Genomic DNA, 20,803 nt, shown 5'->3' on the forward strand with positions numbered 1-20,803 from the left:
CGCCAAAAACCGCTGTAACGGAACATATTGTTATCTAAAATTCAGGCAAAAATTAACCAATGGAATCTTATCCTGACTCAAGACAGTCATCACCATAGGGTGATCATCAACTAGCCCCTTATTAGGAAGCACGCACCCACTTTCCTCCCATCCGACACCCATACAACGATCATTTACTTCCCCGTTTTTCTGTCACGAAAACTTAACTGTAAACAGCTACTCTAAATTCAATACATGGTGAAATTAGCATCGTTCTAAATTCACCCTCGGCTGACCGTGCAATCCCGTTTAAACATCTTCGACCTATTACTATGCTACTGCAACTCATTCCCCCAATTTTAGAACATTTTGTACTGACATCATGAAAGATCAAACATCACTAAATTTATTGGTTTTGAGCATAACATCCATAAATATCTCGACTTGAAAGCATTATCAGTTTAAGCATGCCAAAATCAACACTATAAACAAACTTTTTTTTTTTTTTCTTACCTGTGGAAGATATAACCACTGCTGATGTTTGCTCAATGTTTGCAAAGGTTTCGTAGTCCGTGTCTGTCCAATCGCCAATATCGCCGATACATTCACTTTCAATAAGGGTACTTTCCCCTGGGCTAAACTGCAGTGCTGCATTCGTTAGGAGGGTTCCTAGGTAGTCTGTCTCTGACAAGTAATCTCCGTTATCCATTGCCGACGCATACACGTTTTCGTCTTGGCCTAGAGGGAGAGGAGTATATGGTTACTCTTCTACTTCATGTATAAAAGACAAACTCAGCGTCGCAGTTATCCGCCTCGCAAGTCGGTTATCAAACAAGCAACATGAGAGTGCCAGCCAGCTTTCACACAGAGTACACAGGTCTAACTATCGTCTGCTCTTCGCGTTGGGTCTTATATGTATGCCCTCTCGCATCGCCACCGCCACCGCCTGCACGTTAACGTTTGGTGCAGCGCTGTCACAACGTTCGTTGGCGAAGCTCTCGGATCATATTAACATTTACAGACCGTCTTGTATGTTCGTGTTGGAACGATTTATTCTAATATGTTTTAAGAAACAGGTCTACGCGATTAGCTGGACGATGTACCATCCCAAGAAAAGTGCGTATTTTCCAGTTCCTCTTAAAAAACGCCGATTCACTTCCATTGCCGTGGGTGAGGGTTGCCGCAAGGGTTTATGGTCAGTTGCACACAACACTGTGACTTGTCAACATCGTCCTCCCCTCCTCCAACTCCCTGAGATTAGAGGCCCCATATCAATCTTAATATTCAATGTAGATTATCCCTTGTACTGTCGAATATGGACAGCTGGTGGCGAGGTGCGACAGAAGGTCTTGTACTGTAACCGAAACTGTCAACATTGTCCTGAACACCTGAGGCAGGTAACATCACTGTTAAGAATCGGAGACGAAGTGTGGGACGAACCTGTGACCAGGAAGATACGAGATCCGCTAAGGAAACCAATGACCAACTAAAAATATGTTAATTCTCCTGAATTATTGCTAGCTCTTTAAACGAGAAAAGGGACCGCGTTAAACCCAGCATTCAGTGTAGCCTTTCGAAAAGTCTGAAACGGCAAGGTGGCTACATACGGAATTTCGATAGATAGCAGCTTAGAATCTTTAAGGAATGATCCACGAAATGGGGTGATGCTCAGTGATAGTATGGCAAAAAAGGTTTCGGCTTGATGCCAGCCTAGGTAGCAAATTAATTATAAAATACAATAGAATAAAAATGCAATTGATAGGCTTCCATACCATATGGATTGGAGTGGGCATGCGGAATATCCTTTACACACTCATAAACACACGCACGCGACGATATCCTATTTGATTCAGACGACCACCACCAAAGTGAACCAATGAATATTTTAGCAGTAAACAAACTAAACGAAAATGTCAACTCATACAATTGCAATGTAACAGTCAACCAACAGACACTCCGCTCAGTCACAGGACAAACATGAAAACAAATAAGCACTGGGCAACTCGAGCCTGTCAAAGAAACTAAACTCAGGTAAATACATTGAGAAGATGAGAAAACACGAGCTACTGTTACGAGGCATGAATGAAATTCTTTCCTAATGTGCCTTTCCCCTCCTATTTGAGAAGCACTGCACCATGTAACCTAACCTTGATGTGTCATTTACCGCGGCGGCGGCGGGAGTGGGGTGATGTATGACGTCATCTATAATGCAGCGGGACAAAAGACCCAGCGGGGAAAGTTTTTTATATTTTTCTGGTTAAATGCCCGGGAACTGGGCTGGAAACCCCAAGGACCTTGCAAAAGACGATGAGGACCGCTTCTCTCCCAGGCTCCCGGCGACGCCTCAGTCACTTCCTGTTGGGGATTTCTCGGACGTATTAGGTGTTGCCAAGATCGTGTTTCCGGACCAAGTCGAAGAAGAAGAATGCCGAGATACATTAGGGTTAAAAGGAGGGTAGAGATACATATAAAGAAATAATACATACATAATATGTATATACATATATATATATATTTTTTGCTGGTAACCACTAAGGAAATCGGAAGAAAACAGTATATCCCAAGCGCTTTCGTGTAATTCACATTCCCCTGCAGATGTGAATTACACGAAAGCGCTTGTGATATACTGTTTTCTTCCGATTTCCATAGTGGTTACCAGCAAAATTTGTGGATCACGTGTTGTTTTTAGTGATCTTTCTGCATATATATGTATATATATATATATATATATATATATATATATATATATATATATATAAGTAATGCAATAATAATGATAATCGTTTTTTTTGTGTGTGTGTGTGTGTGTGTCAGCAGTGATACACTGACAAATGTATAACTTGAGCTAATTCTAATACCAGATTAAATTTAGTTAATTATGTGTACTACGAAAGGGATGGCGCTGTTCTATTAGCGGTCAGTACTCGACGCTCTGATACCCTGCATGTGCGTTTGTCTATGCGAGTGTGTGTAATAATACATTGATGCATATTGCATGCCTTTAATGATGGCAGATTCGGAATTGGCTAGATAATGTTTAGTTAGCTACTAATACTATAATACTACGAAAATATCAAGAATAATATATATATATATATATATATATATATATATATATATATATGTGTGTGTGTGTGTGTGTGTGTGTGTGTGTGTGTGTGTGTGTGTGTGTGTGTGTGTGTGTGTTAGAAATATTTGCATTTTCTTTCAGTACCATCTTTGCACAATCTTGCTTTACAGTATCTGGGCACGAATGTCTGCATGTATACTCTTTGGCGTATAATGTAGTGGTTAAGGAAAATATAGTACGAAAGAAACGCCAGGCAAACTATGAGTCTGTGATGCACATGTCTTTAGAAAAAAAAAGGCCGAATATAATTAACTTATTTTCATTTGTGTGTGTGTGTGTGTGTGTGTGTGTGTGTGTGCTGTCCTGTGCCATGTGTCTACTGACAAAACCATGTTCGAAGCGTCCTTTGATGCGATTATCAACTGTTTTAGTCTTATACACCAAATGATGCATTTCACGATGTACCGAATTATTCTCACACAAAAATGCGCCCCCAAACGTAATAGTAAAGTAAGAGATTTAATATTAAGGTTCTCAAAATAATCTGTCAAAACATACTTTTTACCCAGAATTTACTTAATTTTCCGATCCTTGTTTGCCTTAACACCGAATTGAGAATGGCAGTCATGAATCATCGTAGTTTCAAGCAAATAATTTCTAAAGGATTCATGCAAGGTAGGCAACTCCTTCGTAAATATTTTTACACCTTTTCGCGCGTATCTGAAAAGACAGAGATAAATAGAGATAAACAGAGATAGATGTACAGACGCTCCTCTACTTACGTTCATTCGTTTTACGTTTTTTCGATTTTACGTTTGAACTGACTGTAAAAAAAAAAAAAAAAAAAAAAAAAAAAAATTGTGAATTTCTTAGTTTAGCGCGCTCTCCGTAGTTCAAACGATACTTAAGCATGACGCTGCGTCCATTGTTTACATGGCACAAACGTTATAAGTATTTCCATGCGTATGTTAAGTTTACAGATATATTGCAGAGGACATTACATAATAAAATTCTACGGGAATGAAACATACAAAATAGGATTAACCTAACATTTCGGTTAATCGGACATTTCTAATCCTCCTTGGAGTTCGTATAAGTGGAAGTTTACTGTATTTTACAATGTTATGTGTATAATTAATGATTTAGGGGTGTTTTATAAAATACGGTAATAGAATTTACGGATGTATAGTACAGTATGAACGGTCATACATTACTAGAACGTACAGTAACAACTTACGTTCATTTTCAACATACGTTCAGCTGTTCGGAACGTAACTAAAACCTAAGTTGAGGAGCGTCTGTAAATACTATAGATAGATGCACTCCGGCTCATGTTGTCGCCGCTCGCTTGCCCTGTTGCCACGTCTCATAGTCTTCTCGGAAACAATCGCCCACGGTGGCCTTATCTCGAGGCCACCACTCCCTTCGCCATTCCACGAATTACCAAATCTTATCTCATCCACCCTATTCTTTACTATATCTCCCTCCTAATCAGCGCCGTGCAGACCCTTTTCTTTATGAGTCCGCTGATAGCGATGTTTCAGGATTTCTGTTAGTCCTTTCCACGGCCTGAAGCCGAAGTATCGCTGCAAGTGTGCGACATGCTCTGATGACACCAGTCTTGCTGCAAGTGGCGCATTCGTCCGTTCATCCATGTCCAGTTTTGTTACCTCGGCGTGCTGCTGCATAATGATGCAAGCGTAGAAAACTTCGTTTCCATCAATAAAACAAATATATATACATATAATATATATATATATATATATATATATATATATATATATATATATATATATGTATGTATGTATGTATGAGAGAAATTCGCAAGTAACAGCGACATCAATCCAGTAATGTTTATGGCAGTCGCATGCAAGATTCGAACACGCTGCTATCGGCCACCCGTAAGATCACTTTCACAGAGTCTTGCCCACTACACCAACATACACCAACAGTGTATGTTGGTGTAGTGGGCTAAGGCTCTGTGAAGGTGATCTTACGGGTGACCGATAGCAATAGGCTCGAATCCTGCATGTGACTGTCATATGTGTGTGTGTAGGTATATTGCACACAATAAGAGAAAAATAGGAACATGTACGAACTGAAGAAGGTCTGCCTGTTCCAAGTGTCTACTGAAGTAGCTGAGAACCACTCTTGCACATGAGAGATTCCTATTGATCGCGGGGACAAGATCGAACGAATCTTGATGATTAAGATATTACATTACAACCGCAAATATGACAAGATTCCTGAATAAAATCATATGATTTTAGGCAATGAATTTCTTGAGATATTCGTTGAGGCCCAACGGTAGGATGTGTGTATATGTTCTTGTTCACTTTATCGTTATTTGAAAGTTTGTATGTGTGGCTGGGGTGGTCGGCGTGTGTTGATGGCAAGTATACCTACAGCTTCGTGACTACTCACGCAGAAACATACATAGGAAAATGTCACTAAGATGTAGCCAAATCGGTATATACATATATATATATATATATATATATATATATATATATATATATATATATATATATATATATATATACACGAGCGATCCTCCACCTAGAAAGGGTGATTTGAGCGACAAGCGTAAACAGCATCGCGCATGTGTACAAGAGAATGGGTTTAGTACAAGCAACCCACACCCAAGAGATATTCATTGAACATAATGTTGATGTATTATCATCATTATCATTATTTTATTCTTTTATATTTCTATATTTATTTATTTATTTTCATTTTTGTTATTCTATTTATTTATTTTCATTTTTGTTATTCTATTTTTATGTATATATTTTTGCAATGCTGTCAGATTGATATAAGGTATCTTAGGAACACATTTACATAAATTTTGGAGGTTGTCATTAACTTGGAGGCATTAGCAAGACTCATAATTCGCAACAATACCATGCGTAGGTCCCTCTTTTGTCAAAAATCATGTGACAGGACGCCTTTTCAATTAATTTCCCTGTGGTGATATACCCCCAAAGACAAACACTGTCTAATACTAAGCAGAATAAAACATGTCGAGTACGTTACAGTAGCACACTTGTCACCTTGAGTGGAAGTGTGTGTGTGTGGGGGGGTTTCCCCGCGATGATGAATAAAATCACCCGGCGGCACTATGAGTACGAGGGTAAAGTACCAGCCGCTACGGAAGGTGTTTATCGATATAGACGCTCATGTTTAGATTTCATAGTAGATGGGTGCGTGTTACACCTATGATGTCATGCTGACTGTTTTTCTGACGGTGCACTTCAGCCTTCCTTGGTCCCTGGCTGGCAAACACGCAGACTTGAACAGTGAAGACTATGATTATTTTGGTACAATGTGAGTTTCATTACAAAGGGAGTAAATGTTACATAAAGTACTTGATATCTGCGATCGATAAATAAACCAAGAAATGCGGTGGGGTTAATATAAATCGCAAATTTGTTTAGAAAGAATTGTCCCGTCTCTGTCGGCGGGTGAAGCTCATAAATCGAATTGAAGCTGTGAGTGCGTGCGTGCGTGCGTGTGTGTGTGTGTGTGTAGGAGAGAGTATTGTGTGGGGGGTTAAATGAGAGGTCAGCTTGGTGACCTCTGACATGGTTAGAATGACCTTAGCTATATGTGGGTCTTAGATGTGACACGTACAAGAAGCAACGAGTTTGGCCCGTGGCCCCAATGCGGCAACGGTCCTCGGGCCCTCCCACTAGGCCATCGTAGTTTTCAAAACAAATGCTTGTTTCATTATTCTCAATAAATCCCACAAAAAAAATATATGAGGGTTCCTATGATGGATAAGACTGGCTTGGGCGTTAATTATATATCATCGTACTCAAAACGCATGTTTTTTTTTTTTGTTTTTTTTTTTTGTTTTTGTGAATCAATGCTTGTTCCCATGTTGACCAGTTCAACCCACTGGTTCAATACATTTTCAAGAAAGCGACTACATTAATAGTTTAGAGCAGAGTTTTTCATTTTTTTTTTTTTTACTGCGACCCATAATACTTAGGTGTAATAAGATATATATATATATATATATATATATATATATATATATATATATATATATATATATATAAAGATATATACTGTGTATATATATATAAATATTGACTATATTATGACAAATAAAATTGAAGGTGAAAGAAGTTGATGAGGAGAAATGGGAGAATTTTACGCCTTAACGTTTCGACCCGCAGGGTCTTGGTCACAAAGCTAACAACTCAAACGTAACCGGATATTTTATATACGGACGGGTCATCTTATGGGACGCTTCGGAGAGCTTGTTATTTTATCTGCGTATTCTTTTATTATTAATAAGCTTGTGGCTTTTGCTAAACATATAAATCCTTCTCTATGGTTAATGTTGTTATTAGTGTTGATATATGCTGCCTCAATTGTCTTCCTTAGTTTCTTGGATGATCCTTTATTTAATACGGTTGTGTTGTTCCAGTCTGGAAGGTGACCATGTTTATCCACATGTATTACTATGGAGTTAGATGTCCTATGGGCTTTTACGTCATTTTTATGTTCATTTATCCTTTTATTAAGCCCGCGACCAGATTCACCAAAATATGAAGAGGGACAGCTTTTACACGGGATTTTATAAACAACGCTGTTTTCGTTAGTGGGATTATTGTCGCTACGTGTTACTACATGGTCACCTTCCAGATTGGAACAACACAACCGTATTAAATAAAGGATCATCCAAGAAACTAAGGAAGACAATTGAGGCAGCATATATCAACACTAATAACAACATTAACCATAGAGAAGGATTTATATGTTTAGCAAAAGCCACAAGCTTATTAATAATAAAAGAATACGCAGATAAAATAACAAGCTCTCCGAAGCGTCCCATAAGATGACCCGTCCGTGTATAAAATATCCGGTTACGTTTGAGTTGTTAGCTTTGTGACCAAGACCCTGCGGGTCGAAACGTTAAGGCGTAAAATTCTCCCATTTCTCCTCATCAACTTCTTTCACCTTCAATTTTATATATATATATATATATACATATATCTTCTATAATAAAGTAGTAGCCTCTGTCTGTCTATCTGTTTGTTTGTTCACGAACTCCTCCTAGGGTTTTGGAGATAGGCCCCCATAAACATATATTCTGATACCCTATCACTCCAGGTACTTGGATAGGGCTAAGGGTTAAAGATAGGTGGGGTATGGTTAGGTTAGGGATTATTCACGAACTCCTAGGTTTTTACAGATAGACCACTATAACCATATATATTCTGAAACCTTATAACCCAAGGTACTTGGATTACTATCTTTTATTTGTTTGTCTGTCTGTTTGTTTGTTCATGAACTCCTAGGGTTTTGTAGATAGACCCCCCATAACCATATATATTCTGAAACCCCATCACTCCAGGTACTTGGATAACTATATTTCATTCCCCCTCCCCCCCCAAAAAAAATGGTTAGGGTTAAGGGTTAAATTTAGGTGGGGTATTGTTAGGTTAGGGATTAAATTCACGAACTCCTAGGTTTTTGCAAATAGACCCCTATAACCATATATATTCTGAAACCTTATAACCCAAGGTACTTAGATAAGTATCTTTCATTTGTCTGTCTGTCTGTCTGATTGTTTGTTCACGAACTCCTCGGGTTTTGGAGATAGACTACCATAACCATATATATTGTGATACACCTATCACTCCAGGTACTTGGATAACTATATTTCATTAAAAAAATTTATTTTGGTTAGAGTTAAGGGTTAAAGTTAGATGGGGTATGGTTAGGTTTGGGATTATTCACGAACTCCTCCTAGGTTTTTGCAGATAGACCCCTATAACCATATATATTCTGAAACCTTATAACCCAAGGTACTTGGATAACTATCTTTCATTTGTATCTACTATAATAAAGTAGTAGCCTCTGTCTGTCTGTCTGTTTGTTCATGAACTCCCCCCAAAACCATATATATTCACCATAACCCAGGCTACTTGGATAAGTATATTTCATTTCCAAACGGCGTATCTCTCCTCAAATTTATTTTTTTCTTACTTTTTCAATATTCTATTTTTGTTACCTTCTCCATTGAGTTATATTGATAGGTGTAACTTTTCTCCACAAATTCTATCAAAATTCAAATAATTATCATTTGCTCGCAGCAACGCGCGGGTAATTTGGTTAGTATATATTTATATATATATATATATATATATATATATATATATATATGTATATATGTATATATATGTATATATATGTGTATATGTATATATGTATATACATATATAAATATATATGTATATATATATAATGTATAATATATAATGTGTGTTTATATAAACACACACACACATATATATTTATATATATATATATATAATTACATAAAAAAAACTAGATATAGTACGATATCTAAAAGTGCAGAAAGTAGGTTTGAGTTCACTATAAATAAATTAGTATAGACTGACAGGAATATAAAAGGTAAGCATATGAAATTAGTAAAGACAGGGAAAAATATGTTTGGTAAGGAACTATCGACAACCACCTATTCAATCGGTACTCATCAAATAAGGTTGTTCCAATATTGGAACAACGATATATATACATACATATATATGTATTATTTGGATGATGGAGAACATAAACACAGGGGAAGGCTCGGAACCCTAAACACTCTAACGTTTCGTTCGCGTAGAACTTCTTCAGAGAGTGTATGTAGAACTGCAATTGAAGTTTATGTACTAAATCTAATTACCTTTTCGGACACTTGGGAAAGGTCGTTTTTCTGGCGTGTTTTAGAATTAAAATACTACTTTGTTTAGCTAAATACTAGTTTGTTTAGCTAAATCGATAAACCCTCCTCGAATCATCGAGGAGGGTTTATCAATTTAGCTAAACAAACTAGTATTTTAATTCTAAAACACGCCAGAAAAACGACCTTTCCCAAGTGTCCGAAAAGGTAATTAGATTTAGTACATAAACTTCAATTGCAGTTCTACATACACTCTGAAGAAGTTCTACGCGAACGAAACGTTAGTGTTTAGGGTTCCTACCCTTCCCGTGTTTATGTTCTCCATCATCCAAATAATTTGTCCAAAATACTTATCAATATACATATATATATATATATATATATATATATATATATATATATATATGTATATATGAATGTGTATATGTATATGTATGTATGTATATATATATATATATATATATATATGTGTGTGTGTGTGTGTGTGTGTGTGTATTATATATATATATATATATATATATATATAGAGAGAGAGAGAGAGAGAGAGAGAGAGAGAGAGAGAGAGAAGGAAAAAGGAAAAGAAGGGGAAAGGGAGAGGGGAAGAAAGAAATAAGAGATGTATTTCTCAGGAAACGTTCATTTTTTCATTATCATCTCTTCCTCCTCCTCCGCCTTGCTCTCACTTGCGTATTCTTTATTTCCTTTCTTTTTTGCCGCGACCCATTTTATTTTTCACGCGACCCACTGAAGGGTCGGGACCCACAGTTTGAAAGACGCTGGTTCAGAGTACAGTTAAATGGGATTAAATCAACCAAGGTCACAACTTTATCTCTTTTGTAGCCAACAGGCAAGTGGTTGTTATGATAATCTAGCCGGGGCTCCGACACCCTACCAAACAATTTTAGATAAAGATTTGCAATACTTGAATCCTAGATCTACGTATAATGTGAAACGTCTAGATACTAATGCGAATTCGTGTTTATTTTGTATGCTTCGGTGACCTATAAGACTGGGGAGTTCATTAGATCATAAAGGACGGAAGAATTGCAAATAGCATTTCCAAACCTTTGCAAGAGGAAAAAGTAAAAACCCATACAGATATTTGCGAGTTGTTATAGATAATGACAATTTTTGATGTGATTAAGAACAAGCTTCTGCAAGAATAACGTGAAAACAATTATTGAATAAAACTGCGAGTACATTGAGGGGCTTCGGGTAAAGCCAACAGATGTTTAACAAGCGTTGACATTACAATTGAAAACACGCAGCGAGTGAAATAGAAGCATATGCTAGTTGCAAATCTCTTTGAACGGCGAAATAACGAGCAAAACCCAAACCGAACAAAAGTTAGCTTAGAAATTAAACCCACGTAAATTATAGTCTGCAGTTCTTGCCAAGGTCAGGTTCGCGTTCGATTGGAACAGAATCTACTGAAGAATGAGGAAGGGAATGACACTACAACTTTCATTTTTCTGTTTAACATGTGATTCTTCATTCATGGCGAAAAGCATTTAGAATAACTTCTGACGATTATTTTACAAGTGATATGAATTGATAAAAATCTCTATTGAGAACAGATATATTTTCACCTATATCACAACACGATGAATAAATCAAGATTGCATTGGACGCCTGTGGGGGTATTTGACAAACGAGAAGTTCACGTGATCATCCAAACGCTACAAGCTTCAGTTCCAAATGCTTATTAATAGTACTCTGAGAGAGAGAGAGAGAGAGAGAGAGAGAGAGAGAGAGAGAGAGAGAGAGAGAGAGAGAGAGAGAGAGAGAGAGAGAGAGAGAGAGAGAGAGAGAGAGAGAGAGAGAGAGAGAGAGAGAGAGAGAGAGAGAGAGAGAGAGAGAGAGAGAGAGAGAGAGAGAGAGGGACTTCATATCAATCTGAAAGAATAATTTTGACTATGAGTATTGCTAGGGGAAGGTATTCTGCTCCCAGTAACAAAACTAATAGAGAAGTTGGAAATAAAATAATAAAAAGCTGTCCACAGATGATAACAGCAAGAGAAATTTACGTTGTCAGGTTGAATGAGTTAGTTCCAAGTATTCCAGTTTGGGATTTATCTAATACTGAGTTACAATAATAAATCATGAAGGACGAAAGGAGGCCTTTTGGTCCATAGTGAGGTCGGACAAAAAATTAAATAGGAGAATAAATAAGCAAATTAATAAAATAGTAATAGAGAAATTAAATAAATAGATAAATGGATAGATGGATAAATATATAAGTAAATGAATAAAATAATTTAACAAATAAATGAATAAGTAAGTAATAAATAAATTAATAAATAAATAAGTAAATGAATAAATAGATAAATAGATAATTAAATAGACAAATAAAGTAAATAAATAAATACACAAATAAACTAATAAGCAAATAAATAAATGAATGATTAAATGGGTAGAAATAAGATGAAATCAAGTAATTTTAAATAGAAAGAAATAAAACAAAATAAAATCAGATGAAATTGAAAATGAACAGGTAAACAAATAAATACATTAAAAAGAGAACCCTCAACTGTCGCTCTCGAACGCTACTTTCCGTAACTTTCAACCAGACGCTCGCATTCTCTTTCTGTGTTACAATTTTCCCCTTGTAGGCAGACACACAAATCTGAATGGAAAGCACTACTACGGAGACATTAGAACCATGGAAATACATATTTAGTTCTCGATTATTCACGTACACTACTTCTCACGTCATAATTTTCCGTAAACAAACGGTGGTTATTAATGCAAAAACAACGTACAGGAGAATGGTGCATTACGCCAGCCACAACCAACATACGAGGATGTCCATGCTTGGGGTAGGATGGACGGTGTCAATGGAGTTTAGCACCAATGAAAAGCGACCACCAGCCATACTCTTCATGACAAAGTAAACAGGAATAATTTTTTTCTTCTTATTTCTGGCGAGTTACGCCCTTTTTTCTCTCTCTTCCTTCGTCTTTCAAATTACTAGATACCAAAAACGGCACAGATCCAGGTGTCGAGCAACTTGAACACACGAACGGATATTTGCGTTTCTTGGTACCAGTAATGATCGATCATTGATTTCATGATTCTCACATCATGCACGGAGGCAAAGCGTCCTGCTTCCCAATGAGCCAGGTCGCCTTGCAAAAAAGGTTTCACGCCTTCCTTAGCTACCGCCAGACATTTCTCTTCAGCTTCTTGGGGTTCAAGGACCAGAAGAATGCGTTCTCTGCCTCTCTGGCAATTCTAACATAAGCCAGAGACAAGTACACATACACACATGAACCTCATTCACAGTACAAGGTGCCGAAATGGGATGGGTGTCACATGTGTATTGATTAGGTAACTGGGTGTGATTCGGCCACTTTCCTTACAAGGAGCAAATGGCCTTGTGTGTTTGTATACATTATATAAACATATATACATACATACACACTATATATATATATATATATATATATATATATATATATATATATATATACATATATATATATATACATATATACATATATATATAAATATATATAGATATAAATATATATGTATATATATAAATATATATATAAATACAGTATATATATATATATATATACATATATATATATATATATATATATATATATATATATATATACACACACATACCAAAGGCTTTTTTACCTTTACACGGGGGGTAGCCAAGAAGAAAAAGGCATAGAAACCACTCCCACCCATTCCATTCCCTACATAACCACTCTCCTCCACCCTCCTTCTCATCTTGGCACCTCCTGGATGACGGGTTATCCCTGCATCCTGTCCACTGCCCTGGGTCAGAAGCAGTGTCACAAGACACAGCACATCCAAAGCAAGGCCGCTTCATAAATTCGGTGACACCCCCCCCCCTCTCCAGAAAAGGAGAAGACGGGAAGAAATCCCTTTGGGCTGCGTCACAGCATCATCCATGCACAACCCTTCTCCATTCACCCCTATCTTCTGTCCTCTCCCGTCCTTCCTCAACAGATATTCCTCTCTTTTTGTAATGCCCCTTTTACCCCATCCATCCACTCATCTCATCCTAGGACGCCCCCCTCATATTCACTCCTTCCACCTCTGCCTTCCACACCTCTTTTACTAATCTTTCTTTACTCATTCTTTCCATGTGTCCAAACCATCCTAATACTCTTTCATCAACCCTATCTCCCAGCTCCCTTTCCACCCCTGTTCTACCCTTTTTGGGTAGATATAAATGAGTGCATAGAGGGATTAGGGAAAAATGTCAATGTAGTTGTATTGGGAGACCTTAATGCTAGGGTAGGAAACGAACCAACAGACGGAGTGATTGGGAAGTATGGAGTTCCAGGTAAAAATCATAGTGAAGAATTGATGCTGGAGATGTGGCTTGAGAGTTGATGATAGTAAATACAGTGTTTAGGGAAAAAAGTCAAGCATAAGTACACATGGGAGAGGGTGGTGGATGGAAGGGTGGCAGATAGAGTGTTAATGGAGTATATAGTGGTGACCAGGAGTATGGTAGGAAGAGTTAAGGATGGAAGGTAAATTGAGAGTGGAGAATGGGTGGAGAGAGAGGAAAAGGGCAGAAGGTAGGGAGGTGAACTGCTTAAATGAGAAAGAAAAGGAGAATGAGTATAAGAAGCTGAGAGAGGAGTGGGAGGGAGTGAAGAATAGAGTAGAACTAGGAGTGGAGGAGGAATGGGGATGGTTCAAGGGGGGAGTCATAAGGTGTGCAAAGATGGTGTGTGGAACAAGGAGGGCGGGAGGAAATAGAAGGAAGGGTAGTGAGTGGTGAGATGAGGAAATAGAAGGAAGGGTAGTGAGTGGTGAGATGAGGAAATATATATATATATATATATATATATATATATATATATGTATATATATATATGTATACATGTATATATATATATATATATGTATATATATATATATATGTATACATGTATATATATATATTTATATACATATATATGCATATATACATATATATATATACAGTATATATATACATATATATGTATATATATATACATATATATGTATATATATGTATATATATATAATATATATAAATATTTATATATATATGTACAAACATTTATATGTAGATACATATATATATATGTATATACATATATATGTATATATATATATATGTATATATATATATGTATATGTATATATATATATATGTATATATATGCATATATATTTGTATATATGTATATATATATATGTATATATATGTATATATATAAGTATATAACTATATATATATATATAAACATATATTTATATATATATATATATATACATATATATATATCTATATATATATATATATATATATATGGTAAGAATGGAAAGACATGATTGGGAACAAGATACTTTATTCCTGACCGGTTACGCCTTTGAGGCTTCTTCAGAGGTAATATTTACAGAGATTGAAATCATTGCTATCTATAGGGCAGTTGGTGTGGTTCATGAGGGACGTGCGGTGAGATTCCGTATGCTGCTTGGCTTGGTGGTCATGTGAAATCAGTTGTGTTGCGGGCGGAGGTAGTTGTTTGTTTGTTTTGTGTAAGCAAAACAAACTACAAAGAAAAACATTAGAAGCAATATACATAAACACCAACGACTGCATCAACAACAGAACAGGAGATATCAAGACTGCAAACCATGCCGCCAATTACGCCACGAGACAATTGCTCACACAAAACAAACAAACAACTACCTCCGCCCGCAATACATATCTATGTACCACACAGAAGAAAAATTGAAGACAGTTCTTCCGCGTATCACATCTTCAGGATGTAATACAGGAAAATACTTTGTGTTTCCATGTTCCTTTACTCCTATAGTAATGCTGCATACATTGTTTTACGGTGATATCAAAGCCCACCAGATGTATATGTATACACTTACAATGTTTTTTTCTGAACTTCAAAGCAACAACTATACCCTTACTCCGATTGAGAGAGAGAGAGAGAGAGAGAGAGAGAGAGAGAGAGAGAGAGAGAGAGAGAGAGAGAGAGAGAGAGAGAGAGAGAGAGAGGAGGGGAGGGGGAGAGAGGGAGGGAAGGAGAGAGGAAGTGAGAAGAAGGAGAGGAAGAGAGAGAGAGAGAGAGAAAGAGAGGGGGGGGAAGGGGGAGAGAGGGAGGGGGGGAGAGGGGGGAAGGAGAGAGGAAGTGAGAAGGAGAGGAAGAGAGAGAAGGAGAGGAAGAGAGAGAAGGAGAGGAAGAGAGAGGAGAGAGAGAGAGAGAGAGAGAGAGAACAGACTTGAGTTCTCTCCCTAACATTTTTCTTTCCTCTCAAGAGGAACTTGACTCGTCAGATGAATGAATAAAACTGGGCAGCGTTGATACTGTAATACAACGACCTCTTCGGTACGATAAAGCAATTGACATTTTTTTTCCTGGCCAGCGCCACACGATTTTATTCCAACTCCATGGGGCCGAATTTTCCTACCTACAGCAACACTTTTCGCGACGCCAAAGTTAATATTCAACCAAAATAAAGATCACCTTTCAAATACATTCTTTATCTTATCCCCCATATCATTTTCCAAGGAAATGCTTTATCTTCACATTTGTATTGTGTTTTATCTCTGAAAAAGAGATAAATGAACAAACCACGATTTTAGTCTTTTGTCTTTTCTGTAATCGAGTTTGATGGTTGTAAATCACTAAGTGGCACCTGGGGTCAGCCAATTAATTGACTCAAATCCCGCGACCCCAAGGTAAACGTCAACTATCCTCACGTCCTTCCAAGTCCAATTCCAATTCTCTCGGAGCTGAAGTGTACCTTCACCATTAGTAACCCAACACTACATATGTACGTAGGAAAATATCAAAGAAATCATTAAGCAAACAGTGAGATTTTTTTATTAATGGTACTGATTAAAGATTACGGGTGATAAAGGTATCAATAGTATTTACGTAAGAGTTTTCAATAATATATAATCTATCGGCGTGTGTGTCAAACTCCGCCTGGTTGAACCAATAACACATGCATTTTATTTAATTTATTTAATTATATCTTACTTTTATTTTATTAAATTTATTACACTCACACACACGCACACGCACATTTATATATATACATATATATATATATATATGTATATATATATATATATATATATATATATATATATATATATATATGTGTGTGTGTGTGTGTGTGTGTGTATGTATGTGTGTGTGTGTGTGTGTGTGTGTGTGTGTGTGTGTGTGTGTGTGTGTGTACACCAAATGTAATATCGACATTGTGAATTTTTAGATTTTTAATTCAAGACATATGACGTCACACCTCATAGCTTCCAAGCGACACAAAACTTCTCTATCAACATCAACATCTTTAATCTACGAACTAGTTCAACCAAAATACAATCAGTACTATGTTTCTAAATAAATTATTTTTTCCCTCGGGAGAAGATATATGTGTGTGTGTGTGAGTGTGTGTGTGTGTGTGTGTGTGTGTGTGTGTGTGTGTGTGTGTGTGTGTGTATATATATATATATATATATATATATATATATATATATATATATATATATATATATATATACATACTGTAGACCAGTGTTGTCCAAACATTTTCGCCAATTGTACCCTTTATTACCTTCTACTGTTACGTAACAACCCCCACCCCGGCCACCATGGCTGAACAAACTCACATTTCTCACCTTCTCACCACCATACTCCAGGTAGGGCAGTTCCCCTGTCAGCTGTGGTGCCTCGCAAAGTTTCTCCATTGGGTTCGATCACTGTACCTCTCTTCATCATCTTCCATTGTCTCTCCGCTTGTTTCTATTGCTTCTCTGATTTCATCCTTCCAACGTTTCCTGGGTCTTCAATCTCACTTTTATTTCAGACAATGCAAATAATATATTAATTATGTGTGTGTGTGTGTGTGTGTGTGTGTGTGTGTGTGTGTGTGTGTGTGTGTGTGTGTGTGTTCCTTGTTTGTTCACGTACCCCTTATGATCTCTGTTGCGTACCTCCTAGGTTTTCACGAACCCCAGTTTGGACAACACTGCTGTAGACAAGATCAATGTCCTTACATCATGTAATTTTCATCTATTTCTAACAACCATTGCAGTAGATTGAAAAGTATTGAAAATTTTGGGGCAAGAAATTTGTGTGAAAAAAAAAAATAGAATTTTTTACTGAAATCGACTTATGCAATATCTCCACACAAACACACGCACACACACGTGTGTATGTATATATATACACTCTATATATGTGTATATATATATATATATATATATATATATATAATGCTCGTCACGGCATCATGCCGGCAGCCCCACACACACCAAAACACAAACACATATCATAAAAACATATTTGCACACTTGCCGAGGTTCTAATACCTGGTGCTGCCTCCCTTATGCTTCACCACGTCCCTCGGCCGTTAGGAAGACCCTCACACAAATTCCTGAGGGTCTAGGAGGTATATTAATCCATGCCTCACGTACAGCAAACTCGTGCCGTGGAAGAGAACTAATATCCTTGCTCATCAAACTTCGCTTCACTATTGACCACAGGTTTTCAATGGAGTTTAGGTCCGGGGAATTTCGTGGCCAGTTATTAAAGAAGCTCACATCACAGTCCTTAAGCCACCCAACTACAGATCGGTGTGACACGGTGCGCCATGCTGCATGAATACCGTAGCCCCACAACTGTCAAACGCGTCAGGTAAATTGTTACACAACACCTCCAGATTATTAGTTCATATACTGGTTTTTGGGGAGCACTATGAGTTCAACACTCTGAACAGTGAAACACCCCCAAACCACGAGCGAGTCTGGGTGTTTGGTGGTCCCACAGGTATACCGTGGGTCTAGTGGTGTCACTACCTCTGGCCCGATACAAATGTTCACCACGGTTACATGTGACGGTGAACGTGGCTTCGTCACTCCAGAGTACCTCAGACCAATGTTGAAGAGTCCAATTACGATATCTAAGTGCAAAATCCAGCCTACGTTTCTTCTGCTGCTTGGTAAGGGTTTCTTGACCTGCTGGTGGCTCCTGTAGCCCAGCTCGGCCACCTGCCTGTTGACTTACGGACACCTCAGAAAGCAGACGTGTTTTTTTTTTTTTCAATTCTCTAGCAACTATGGTAGGTGTACTCTCTAGCTGCCTTTTGAGCAGAGTTAGAGGATGTACAGATGTCTTCTTCGAGGGGCCAGGCCGAGGTTTAGCAGATGGTAACTCGACACCACCGTTGGCCTTGAAATGCTTCACACAATTTCCCACAGACCGCTCATTCACACCAACATTCGCCACTATTTATCTTGTTTGGAGCCAAGTTTTGTGAAGCCCTATTATCTGAGCTAGTTACAGGAGTACAGGCGTTAATGACTTTTTTATCCATAGTCATATGTGTACATTTATATGTGTGTGTGTGTCTGTGTGCTTGCACAAAACTCCCAAATAGTTGATCCTCTTAACTTAATCTACTAAGTACTATAATGTTATGTGATGTCATTGATTGAACAGCCATGAGGTCACTGGGTAAACAGGAAAAAGTGCCAGATTGGCAAAAAGGTATCCATTGTTCCGTTGTACTTACCTAAACTGAATAAAAAAAAAAATGCAAATATATGGTTCAAATGCAAATATACGTAGGTTATACTTTTATATATATATACTATATATATATATATATATATACATATATATATATATATATATACATATATATATATATACATATATATATATATATAATATTTAAGGTGAAAAAAGTAGACGAGGAAAAATGGGAGAATTTTACGCCTTAACGTTTCGACCCGCAGGGTCTTGATCACAAAGCTAACAACTCAAACGTAACCGGATATCTTATACACGGACGGGTCATCTTATGGGACGCTTCGGAGAGCTTGTTATTTTATTTGCGTATTCTTTTATTATTAATAAGCTTGTGGCTTTTGCTAAACATATAAAGCCTTCTCTATGGTTAATGTTGTTATTAGTGTTGATATATGCTGCCTCAATTGTCTTCCTTAGTTTCTTGGATGATCCTTTATTTTTTCACCTTCAATATTATTTGTCATAATATAGTCAATATATATATATACGTATATATACATATATATATATATATATATATATATATATATATATATATATATATACACTCGTATAGTACCCCGTCCCTGTTTCCAGATCTGAGTGTTGAGAATACTTTTCCACTTCACATACCTCATCACCTACACACAAATACTTTATTGTTGTGCCCACAATTGAGCATAAGATTCCCCCATACTCAAGTAGATCTCCTTTAGCCAATTTTCTGCCTTCCTTATGTGCTTGAGTGCATTCTAAGCAGCGAAAATTATTTCTGGTTGGATCAGTCCCTGGTTCCCTCTTTTCTATAGTGTCCCCAAATCAACTTCACTGGGCACCAGCCAGTCCAGGGTCACCTCCACTTTATACTGGGACGATTCTCGTAAAGTGTAAATCTAAATGACTATTAGAAGACTTGGCTCATAGTATTCAAAACTTCCCAAGAACATTTCTACAATGTGTATTACAGACCCGTAAGTTTATTTTAGTTGGTCATCCGGCTTCTCAATAAATGACGCAAAGACGACATTATATCCTGTTTGGAGATTCGATAAATACAGGATTCTAACATAAGTCGTTACTACTCGGACCAATTTATAACAGTTTCCGCGCGTTCTCATGACGTCATGCCGTTAGTTTTGTTTCTGAAATGATCTGGCCTCTTTGTCATCTATTTTTTATTCGACTATGTCAGAATAGTATGAATTATGGATATTCGGCTGAAAACCTAATTATTACGTTAAAATACATTTTAAAAATAAGAATTTGTGATGATATATTTAAATTTTTCTTTATTTTTTCATGTAAATCCTTGACCAACTTCCATGTTTGCCCTGGCGATCACTTTCTATCATTACAAAGAATTCTATTGACTTTGTTAAATTATAGTGATGAAAAATATTGGTAGGTTTTGTAGATAAGCTAATACGCCAAGTACACTTAACTAGAACATCAGGTAAAACTGTACCTTCTAATGATAAATAGCCT

General features: G+C 37.0%; 1 protein-coding gene across 2 annotated transcripts in view; it reads right to left on the bottom strand.

Annotated features, from left to right (window-relative positions):
- LOC143024637 (uncharacterized) overlaps positions 1-20,803 on the bottom strand; it is a 75,550-nt gene that overhangs the window by 22,935 nt on the left and 31,812 nt on the right. For both annotated transcript variants that reach the window (XM_076183548.1, XM_076183547.1), the window contains exon 2: positions 493-717. In XM_076183548.1, the coding sequence (XP_076039663.1) occupies positions 493-717 (225 nt within the window). The remainder of the gene's footprint in view (positions 1-492; positions 718-20,803) is intronic.

Source organism: Oratosquilla oratoria, chromosome 4, assembly GCF_046742065.1.
Source record: "Oratosquilla oratoria isolate Oo_2021 chromosome 4, ASM4674206v1, whole genome shotgun sequence".
In the NCBI taxonomy this organism is placed as follows: Eukaryota; Metazoa; Arthropoda; class Malacostraca; order Stomatopoda; family Squillidae; genus Oratosquilla; species Oratosquilla oratoria.